Source organism: Corvus cornix, chromosome 4 (assembly GCF_000738735.6).
Source record: "Corvus cornix cornix isolate S_Up_H32 chromosome 4, ASM73873v5, whole genome shotgun sequence".
NCBI classification, from domain to species: Eukaryota; Metazoa; Chordata; class Aves; order Passeriformes; family Corvidae; genus Corvus; species Corvus cornix.
Window position 1 is genome coordinate 48,250,679 of NC_046334.1, and position 10,938 is coordinate 48,261,616.

General features: G+C 37.6%; 1 protein-coding gene across 4 annotated transcripts; it reads left to right on the plus strand.

Annotated features, from left to right (window-relative positions):
• Positions 1-644: 644 nt before the first annotated feature.
• GNPDA2 (glucosamine-6-phosphate deaminase 2) lies at positions 645-8,368 on the plus strand. 4 transcript variants are annotated; one of them, XM_039550361.1, is made up of 7 exons: positions 657-792; positions 2,188-2,351; positions 2,660-2,761; positions 3,230-3,412; positions 3,726-3,910; positions 4,004-4,178; positions 7,331-7,898. In XM_039550361.1, exons 2-7 carry the CDS (start codon positions 2,228-2,230, stop codon positions 7,387-7,389), a joined length of 828 nt encoding a protein of 275 aa, XP_039406295.1. In that variant the 5' UTR covers positions 657-792; positions 2,188-2,227; the 3' UTR covers positions 7,390-7,898. The 4 variants fall into 4 exon arrangements, with proteins under 4 accessions (XP_039406293.1, XP_039406296.1, XP_039406295.1 ...); XM_039550359.1 differs by having other exon boundaries at positions 645-792; positions 3,726-4,178; positions 7,331-8,368; XM_039550362.1 differs by lacking the exon at positions 2,660-2,761 and having other exon boundaries at positions 652-792; positions 7,331-7,544.
• The last annotated feature ends 2,570 nt before the right edge of the window (positions 8,369-10,938 follow it).

Here is a 10,938-nt window from a genome sequence, read left to right on the forward strand (position 1 = left end):
CTTTGAGATATTGATATGCATTGATGAGACCCACTCCCAGTCTTCTCTTCCGCAGCTAAACAGGCCCAGCTGCTGCAGTCTCTCCTCATAAGAGAGATGCTCCAGACCCCTCATCCTTTGTGGCCTCTGCTGGACCCTCTCCAGTAGCTCCTTGCCTTTCTTGCACTGAGGAGGCCAGAGCTGGACACAGCACCCCAGAAGCGGCCTCACCAGGGCTCAGCAGAGGGGTGGCATCACCTCCCTCGACCTGCTGGCCACACTGTTCCCCATGCATCCCCTGGCTTCCACTGGCCCTCCTGGCCGCCCGGGCACTGCCGGTTTATGGTCAGCTTGTGATTCACCAAGACGTTGATGCTTCACCTCATTAATTTTTTCCAGCAACTACGCACAGCTTCTTTCGTAGCTGCATCACGTAAATATTTAAGTTATAGGGGAACCTTTTCCCATTAAGATCTCAGAGTGCTCCGCAGCAGGGAGGCTCCAAGAAGAGGTTGTGCACAGCCGTGCTGCAGGCTGGAGCGCCCCGAGCCCCGGCAGCTCCCGGGCTCCTCGGCTGCAGTCGGACGAGCGCTCCCTCGCTCCCGCCCGCAGGCGCCCGGAAACGGAGGGGGAAGAGGAGCCCATTTCCCGTCCTCGCCTGCCGCTTCCGGGTCGCGCGCCGCGTTCCGCTGGAGGCGGCGGGGCGGGAGCTGCGGGGCGGGCGGCGGTCCCCGTCCTCCTCCTCTTCCTCTTCTTCTTCATCTTCCTCCTCCTCGTCCTGGTGCCGCTCGTGGCCGCCGCGGGCTGTGCCGGGTGAGCGGGGCCGGGCAGGTGCGGGTGCCCGCGGGCGGGGGCAGGGGAGGCCGCAGGGCCCGGGGCTGCTGTGCCGGCGGCGTTTCGGCTGCAGGTCTCATCCTCTACCAGTGTAGGTTTATCTTCCCCCCCCATCGCCAAACAAAACCAAAAAATAAGTGGCCTTAGCTAAAATCCGCGGTGGTTCTGGTGCTGTCCGCGGGTTCCTGCTCCCCGTGTTCCCACGTAAAATTGCTGGGATTTTGAGAGGCCGCCCTAAAGCCGCGGAGTCTATTCCTGCTGGCCTGCTTTTCCTCCTCGGGGATGTGTGTTAACTCCTTTGGGTGTCTGTGGAGTAGCGTTTCCTCGGCAAAGGTGAGTGTGACTTGTCACGGCTCAGCTGTCCAGGGAGAGGAAGCGGCAGAGGCAGCACACGGTGATGATCACTTTCTTCCTTGTTTAGTGGGACAAACATGGTACCTTCTTAAAGTACTTTAATTCACATTTGTTTTAAAATCACTGGGTCAGCTAAGAGTAGCGTGGACATAGTTGGCCCTAGGCTTCTGGCAGCTGTTGTGTTCTGGCTAATGCCGAGCACACCCACACCTGGGAACAGAAGACTAACACATCACAAACTGGTGAAAGAGCCTCAGTCTTTCGGGTAATTACCTGACTTTGTTAAACAGAAACTCGTGGAAAAAAGAGTTTCACTTATATGCAGGAGATGCTTTTATACTTCTAGCAACCAAGCTTGTTTTCTGGATATTAATCGTAAAAGTTGATACAATTGCACTCAAAATAAAGTCCTTTAAATTTCTGTTTAAAGTTATGTGACAAAGAAAAAACGTGACCTCGTGAGTATTTTTTTCTGTGAATTGCAAACATTTCAAATATCTCTAACGATTTAACATTTCTTTTTGCAGATTAATAAAGTTACTGAAGCATTGTTAAGGAGCTAGAATGGGAGTGAAAGGAGTCTTAATTATTTAGTCCCAGTTAGGTATTTTGACTATAGAAACATGCGATTACTCTGGGTCTTGTTTTGGAAGTTTTAGGCATTCAGCTGGTCATAAGAAACAGGAATTAATCTTGGTATTTGAGTATTTCCTCTTTTATAATGGTAACACTTGACCAAAATACTGAAGTTTAAAATGGCTTGTTCTCATCTTGTTTTAGCTTTTTCTTATAAATTGCTTTAAATTAGTTTGTGGATTTTAATAAATATTTTGACTGTAATCGATCATTTGGATTCTGTGGCTTTTCTTTTGATTGTCCAACTTGAACTAGAACTGCAAGAGTGTGGTATGCTAATGCAAGTCATCAGTATGAAAGATGATTTTTTATCTGCTCTCTAATCTAAGAGTTTTACAACTACTCTTGTGGTTCTTATTTTTAAAACTTCAACATTTTCTCCAGGTTTAAGTTTGTTTTATCATACAAGTTCCTCACTGCCACAATGAGGCTAGTAATTCTTGAAGATTATGATCAGGCTAGTGAATGGGCAGCCAAATACATCTGTAATCGTATTATCCAGTTCAAGCCGAGTCAAGGAAGATATTTCACGCTTGGTCTACCAACAGGCAAGTTTTATTCAAAGTCTTTGTAAATAAATAAGCCTAGAACAATGTTTGTATCACTGCTAGCAGATACAGTAATTAAAAAACCATAAGTATTATTTTTGGTAATGTTCTAAATTTTTCATTTTTAAATATGGATTTGATTTCTGTGAAAAGTTGTGGTAGTTTGAGAAACTGATAAATACGAAATGAGAAACAACAGATTGCTTGTATGTTGAAAAGCATTGTAGCAAAATTTGACTGTGAATGCATTTAAATACACTAAAATGTTGTGCAGATACACAGAACAGTAGAAAAACTTTATTTAACAGGGAGTACACCTTTGGGATGCTACAAAAAGCTGATAGAATATCACAAAAATGGAGATCTCTCTTTCAAATATGTAAAGACTTTCAACATGGATGAGTATGTAGGTAAGATGTGCTATTATTTGAGAACACACTGTACTTTTTCTATTTTCTCCTTATAAGAACTGTTAAATACTTTGTCAAAGCACCAGTTTAGTCTAGTATGTTTGTACTTCTATATTAGACTGCTGTCCAAGCATTTTTCTCTATTTCTTTATCTACAAAATTGCAAAAATAAACACTGGTCTAAATTCAGTGTTTCACAATACTTCTGTAGACATTATATTGTCATGTAATATTGTGACTGCATTTCTATTGAAGGCTTTACACTCTGTGTTAAGATGTATGTGAAGGGAATGTAAACCAATTACCTTGTACATGCCAACAGGAAACCTTCGTTCTCGACATAGTTTCAAATCTTGCTTTATTTGCTCAGGTTTGCCTTGCATGCCTTACACCAGTTACATACAGACTAGAATTAAGGCTGTTTGGTTAAATCTTGTCATGTGGTAATTTCACGCTAAATGATTTCAGGGCTTCCCAGAAATCATCCAGAGAGCTATCACTCCTATATGTGGAATAATTTCTTTAAGCATATTGACATAGATCCGAATAATGCCCATATCCTTGATGGGAACGCACCAGACTTGCAGGCGGAATGTGATGCATTTGAAAAGAAAATAGAAGAAGCAGGGGGGATTGATCTGTTTGTTGGAGGTATGAGGAAATGCTCTATGGTTAGTTACAATTCAAGCATGTAAACCAATTCTTTAATCACCATTTTCATAACTTGACTAAAACTCAAGATTTTTTCAATTATTGTGTAACAAAGTTCTGTAACTAACAAAGAATCAGTAAAAATACCAAAACAGAATGGTTGGTGTCCAAGTTTCTAATGATTTAAGTAAGTTTTTATTGAAAATGGGGAACCAAAAGGAAAGGATGAGTCCTTTTTTATTCATTTATAATGTTTGAGGATATGTGTTGATTCTCAGGCCTGGAATGATTTATTTTTTTTAACTTTGAAAAGGCATTGGTCCAGATGGCCACATTGCATTCAATGAACCCGGATCAAGTTTGTCTTCAAGAACAAGATTAAAGACTTTAGCAATGGACACCATTTTGGCAAATGCTAAATACTTTGATGGAGACTTATCTAAAGTACCAACTATGGCGCTAACAGTTGGTGTGGGTACAGTGATGGATGCTAGAGAAGTAAGAACTCATTTAGTTCTAGTTGCATGTGTGTTTTCAAGATTAGTTAGTATTGCTACTGGGATTGAAAGTAAAGAGACCTTTGTTTTGCAGGTGATGATTCTTATAACAGGTGCGCATAAGGCTTTTGCGCTGTACAAAGCAATTGAAGAAGGAGTCAATCATATGTGGACAGTTTCTGCTTTCCAGCAACACCCTCGCACTATCTTTGTGTGTGATGAAGATGCTACTTTAGAACTAAGAGTTAAAACTGTGAAGTACTTTAAAGGTGAGCACTGAATCAGAGGTTACATGTGTTTACGCAAAACCAACAGCTTTGAAATTACATTGATTTAAGTCTGAGCCTTCTGCAGTCACTAATGTATAATGTTATATAGCCAAAATATTAAATATTAACTTATTTCTTGTGTTTGGAAAATTGCCAGGAGGCATAATTTGTGCTACCTACATTCCAGACAAATCTACTTGGGAAGAGTATTTCCTTTGCTTCTAGTTTTAAACAATAGTTTGGTAATCTTTAATTTCAAACTGCAGCAATCTGGTGTTCCAGATTGCAGTTCTTAAGTATACTAGAAAGTTTCACTTAAAGAAAACTCAATACATTTATTAATCCTGATACATTTCCATGCTGCTTTTGCTATGTGATGTAATGTGATGTCTAGTAAACTGTGATACAGACTTTGAAGCCACCTGAGGACATTTTTCAGGTGCAATTAGCATAACAATCTATACTGACTTTGAAAACATTTCACCCTTTTACTGTGTTTTTCGTATTTATAGTAGATATATTGGGGCAAACTTACTTTAAGTCAGGATGTTTGATAGTAATTGAGACTTCCTATGCTGAATCTGTTTCACTGAGAGTGTAGAAGCTGAGAAAAGTAATTTCCTCCTTACTGTATTAGCACAGCACATGCAATTGTGTGACTCAGTCGTCTTTCTCACTAGCCTGGGTACCTGTAGTAGCTGAGGTATCAGAGATCAAGATTGTAATTTATTAAATTCTTTTTTAGAGCATTATATCACCAGTGCTCATACATGTATTAGATTACACTTTGGACATTTCTGTGGTTTTTACCCTGATACCTCTTGTGGCCAACTTGGTAATTTTGGATTTTTCAGTGTGCTGTTCTCTGCTATGTATTTGTGGGATAGGAGGGAGGGTTAATCTTTGCATGTATCACACTGCTCGAGAATACTTACTGTTGTTTTCAAAGATAAACTTCTCTGACTGCTTGGATAAGTTTTAAACATTATCCTGTATTTTATATAAGCAGAGGCTTTGCTTGGTAAATACAAACCTAATGTAGAATCACTAGGAATGAATGACACTGAACATTGCTTTAAAAACATCAAGGGCTACAATTTATGAATGTGTGCTATTGTGTCACTGTAATACACAGCAATAGAATTTTTTAAAAGATAATTTACTTTAAACTTGCTTAATTTTACCTACTCTCAAATCAGTGATATTTTTTCCCCTTGTAAGATGGAGAAGAAATCAGTGTGGGTCAAATTTGGAATTTTTTCTGAATCTTGATCTTCAGGTTAGACTTCTTAGGGAAGCTAGGTAGTTCTTAATACTGCTGTTTGTGGTAATGATTTACAGGGATTTTTCACCACTTAAAAATTTCAATATGAAACTGCAATATTTTTGTTTTATAATCAAGTACCACACTGGCTGGTAAATAGATCAACCTATTCAATTTTTTTCTAACTTTCTGAAAACGTATTTATTATAGATTAAAATTATCAAGTGTACTTATGGTCTTACTGTAAAAGTGAAAATACCTTTCTTGAAGAATGAAACAGAAGATGAATTTTGAATTTACTAATTTGTCTGTGGATAAGTTAGTTCAGGATAGTTTTTTTCCATATGCATGCTCCTCTTAAAACTGTATGCAGAAATCTGTTTATTCACAGCATACTTGAATATACAGTGGGACTTTCCTTTGAAATAATTGTTTTGGCATCTATGAAGTCTGGTGCATTCCTTTAAAAAAATAATTTGTTTCTCACTGTTTTTCCTGTAACACTTTCACTAACACCATTTAAATATTCTTCATGAAGTATGGCAGAAGCAATACTTTGTAACCATTTTTCATGCATCTAAGAAGTGGGTAGTTATTTTCTTTTCATTTCCCCTTTTTAGAAGAGGAAAATACTGGTAGGAAGTTAAATGTTCTAAAGCTCAAAACATGTTTCTAGTCTGAGCAGTGTAAGCAGCTGTTACTCTTTCTGGACAAATGACTTTTATGTCAAATATATACTTAAGTTTTTGTCACTGTTACACTGAAAAGTATTAGACTTGATCTAACATCTGTATTTTATATTAAATAATCACATAGTGATTATTAATAGATGCTGCTAAGATGCCTTTTTTTGTGGTCACCTACAGCAATGACCTTAGATTGTATAGTTACTCAAATTTCACGTTGCTGCAGTGACACTAAGGTTGCCACCAGCTGCATCATGTAGCAAAGGTATTTGATTCTTTGCCACAGATAATCACTAAAATACGCAGTACTGCGAGATTTCTTTCTTGGTTTTTAAGAAAATTAATGTTACATATTTTAATTTTAGAAGTTGAATCTTTAGTTCAATGCTAAAGTGGACTTTTACTTTGCAGATTGTGAACACTGATCATTACTGTTATTAGTCCTTAAGGTGAAATGAGGTTAAAAACCTGCCTGTGATCCAATGTCATACATACCTAGATGTAGGTAACATTTTTACTAAGTTATAGCAAACTTAAGAGGGAAGCATCTTTTTTATTCATTGCACTTCAGCATTTTCCAGAATTAAAGGAGTTGAAGAGGAAAAAAAAATAACCCCCTTAATCATAGCTATGGAGGACTTGTATATGACAAAAAAAATGTCCAGGTAGAACAGAAAACAGTTGAACTGCTGAAATTGGGTCTGCATTAAGAGTCTGGATAATTTAATTTGATTTTGCTGTCTAGGACCACAAGTACATGATTATTATAATGATAGTATTACCAGAATGCTAGAACATTGCAAAAGAACTCAAGCTGTGGAAGTCTCACTATGTGTGCATCTGATTCTTACGGCAAATTGTGGTGTGAGGGAATTACGTTGCTGTTACGCAGTTTTAAATACACAAAAAAAAGATGTATTCAGTTCATTTGGAAGTATTCCAGATGTGCTTTATGGGTCTGTTATCAGAGAACTGTCTTGTCCCTCCTCAGCTGATACTGAGTATGTCATTAGTATGCAAGTGATACAGGAATATATCTGCTGTCTCTGATTTTGAACTACTTTAAATAGCCATTGTTGTTCTCTTCAGTAAACTATTTAAAATGTATACTTTGAAATAAACTCCAAATAAAATTATGGATAGAAGGACATGTTAACAAAGTATAACTAATGTAAAGCTGGCATTGTTGCTTTCCCCCCAAGGTTTAATGCATGTGCACAATAAGCTTGTGGACCCACTGTACAGTATGAAAGAAAACTGAAAGAAGATTGAAGAGGAACTCCATGTGGGTCAGCAGCAACAGTTTTAGGTAGCAGATGAGTTCACTGCTATGCAATATGCTGAAAACTGTTTAAAATGGGAAATCCTAGGTACTGTATTTTTAAAAAGGTCCAATATCTGTACATTCACATTCCATCTGTTTGCTGTGTTGTGCATTTTGCTTTAACATTTGGAGCTCTGCTGTTGGCTGGTACATCACTAAATGGAACAGAACAACTTGGGAGAGACTGCATGTTATGTAGAGAGGGGAAAAGCAGAGCACTTACTCTAGCACAGCAAGGTAATGCATCTGCCTCGTGTTAGAGATGATGACACTTCATTTCCCAGAATTTTTAATTTTTGGCTTGGTTAGTGTAACTACATTTTGCATTTGTGTCTCTAGGCAGAATGGTTTTGGCCTTTGTTAATACTATGGACTTGTAATAGTTGTACAATTTCTACTGTGAAATGTTCTGTTTACATATATCTAATGTACACTGAGCTTTTGCACTTGGTTGCCTTAAATTTGTCTTAAGCAGTTTTTGGGCATCTCAAGTTTTGCTGTATAGTCCAGGCAAATGAAAACACAAAAACAGTGCCTAAAAATGCACCAAATTCTTGAAAGTTACAACTTGCTCCATGGATAAAAATACTAAACTTCTACCATAGCACTTTTTCCTCTCATGTATTTCAAATTACTTTAGGATTTTTATATTTTTGGTAATCAAGCTTTATACATATGGAAAAATGTCAATGTTCCTTCCTGGAGGTACCTATTCAATTATATAACTGATATTACAATTAAATGCCTGAAAAGAGGTTAATTTACAGGACTATCATGTCTGCAAATGATCATTTAAAGCCAACTGTTAATCACTTTTTCATTGTATCATTATAAACATTGAGCTGTTACAAGGAATGTTATTTCCTACTTTGAGTATAAGTAAAACTTAAATATAAATATCTTAATTTCAAAATTGTTTCATTTCTAATAAAAATTGTCAAGAGTAAATACGTCAGAATTTCAGGGAGTGAGTAGGCACCAAAAGAGGAAGGTGAGAGTTTACTGATGAAGACTTTTTTTGGGAAAGCCCTTGTGTAAAATACTCACTGCAAGAAAGTACAGCCCAAGTGTAACTTCAACAATTTAGCTTTTCACCTAAATGACAGGCATGTAGTCTTTTTTTACAAATCACATTATCTCCTCAGAGTCGCATCTAGGCTCACCCTTCCCATAAATAGTCTTACAGGGTCCTTTCAAATCGGGACTGTTCTCTGCTTCTGTGAGAGTACAAAAGCATGGAAGAGTCTGTCTATAGCAGTGTAGGAAGCCAGGCCTGGTGTTTCAATTTTCAATAGTACAGTGAACATCCACACACTTAAAACAGGCTTTCAGCTTTAAGGCTCAGTTTATGCACCTGTATTTTTGAAGCATAATGCAACATTGTAGGGGGAAAAAAGTTGAAAAGACTGCCTTGCAGGAGAATGCTGTTACAGGTAGTGTATGACTCAAAATGCAGTGTTAGGTTTGCCATTCTTACCCTTCACAGCTAAGCAAGTTTATAAACAATTATATTACAAAAAGCATGAAACTAAAAGTAGTCATGAATTTAGGTTACTATTAAAGGAATTGAATCATGTTTTTATCTTAATGATCATCATCCTTCTTGTGGCAAAATGGAGAATTCTATTGAGGAAGCAATATTCTTTATTCCACTACACATTCCAGTCATGCCTTGCTTGGCAACCTTACCTACTAAAGCCCTTTGTGTTCTCAAGACATGCAAGTCCACAGAATTAGTGTCTTTTCTCCCTTTTAAACTACTGGACCTTCTGTGAAACACAGGCCACTTAAAATACTTGAGTATCCACCTTGAGTGCATCTGGGACTGTTTCTGCCTCTTTTCATGAACTGTTTTAGGCTGTTCTCCAGCTTGTTTCTCTTGTTAAACTATTTTTTTTAAATTATGAGTGCTATAGGATGTAATTTTTTTAAGTACTACCACACTGTTTCCATTATTCCACTCTTGAAGATACTTCCAATCATTTTATGAAATACCAGTTCTTCAGGAGAGTACCTTCCAAACTTTTAACTACTAAGAGCAAGTAAATCCTTTAAGTTGCATAAAGTTTAACCTGTTACTCTGCAGTAATGGCAAAGCAAGCATTTTCAAGTTCAGTAGGTCTTAAGAGTAAATTCTAAGTTAACCTAGCACATCAACATTACTATTTTATTCTTTTTCTCAGTAAAATTTTAATGTATTTTCAAAGGAAAGGGGGGAAAAAAAAAGTGACTAGTGTTTGACACAAAGTACCTGATTCTAATATTTCATGTACTGTAAGAGTACTAACCAGTTCATTTAAAGTCCTTGTTCTCAAAACTGATGTATGTAAAAGTCCTCTCAGAATTAAGACTAAAATTTGTACTTTTTTTCTGCCTCAGGTGACTATAGTAAGGCTAAAACAGATTCTCAAGGCAGCTTTATCCATCTATGTAACTCATACAAGTAGGTAACATACACTTGATGTGTCAGTCAGTAAGGATATTATTTACTGTTTGGATACCCTCTAGCTTACCTTTAGCTTCTGCCTTATTCCTCAGGACAGAACCAGTGCTTTCTTTTAGGTCTAGTTCAAAGGGTGGGGAGCTTGTTTTAGCTCCTTTGCTCCTTGCATGTATCCCTGCATCTGTAGTTCCTTAAATGCTAGCTTTTACAGGGAGGAATAATAAATATGTTAGAACGCCTTTATCCACAGCAGCCTTCCATTCTTCAGGGTCAGTAGCAGCAGCTTAGGTACCTTTATTAGAGGTACAGGTACCTTGTTCACATCCAGATCTTTGGCAAAAAAAAAACAACCAGCCACAAACAGAGAAAAGCCCCAACAAACCATTGAAGTATCAGAATTCCCTCTTGCCTTTTTCTGTACTCTGAAACTAATACAGGTTGAAAGGGAACATGTCCTGAACGTGTCCTGTTCAATTGCATCCCTCCAAAGATTTTCCCAATTCATCTTTGTACGTAGGTCTAAATAAAACAACTAGCTTATGATTAAAGTGTAGTAACAAGCCTAAATTTAAGGGCAGACTTTCCTGGTGATTGAGTACTTTAGCAGGTATGACTAGCAATTTGTTCTCTAAAATATATTTAGTAACAAGAAATGAAGATTGTGAAGAGCTAAACTAGTCCCTGAAGATCAAAAAATAAATGCAGCTTAAAAGCTGAACTAATGGTAAACTTACACACTTCAACAAGTTTAAAATAAACAGTGTGGGACACTCAAAAAGTTTTGATTTTTTCATCTGACGTGGTTTCCTCTTTAAGTTCTTTTTACTCAGAGTTTGAATTGAGATGCAGGAGATTGAGTATTCTTGTTTGGACTTAGTTGTTTATTATATCTTATCAGTAACACAGATACACAGAGAGTGCCTCTTTGTTGGAAGGGTGGAAAATGGCCGTGAGTTTTACTTTTCCAAGCTTTTTAACCAATAATGAGATATGTTTTTACTTACAATCCAATTAATAACTTTTCATGTTCTGCAGTGCGGAAC

Coding starts and splice junctions, on each gene's coding strand:
- GNPDA2 (XM_039550359.1), top strand. CDS start 2,228: ATGAGGCTAGTAATTCTTGAAGATTATGATCAGGCTAGTGAATGGGCA. Junction 3,413..3,725: donor GATTGATCTGTTTGTTGGAG/GTATGAGGAAAT, acceptor AACTTTGAAAAG/GCATTGGTCCAGATGGCCAC. Junction 4,179..7,330: donor AACTGTGAAGTACTTTAAAG/GTGAGCACTGAA, acceptor TTTCCCCCCAAG/GTTTAATGCATGTGCACAAT.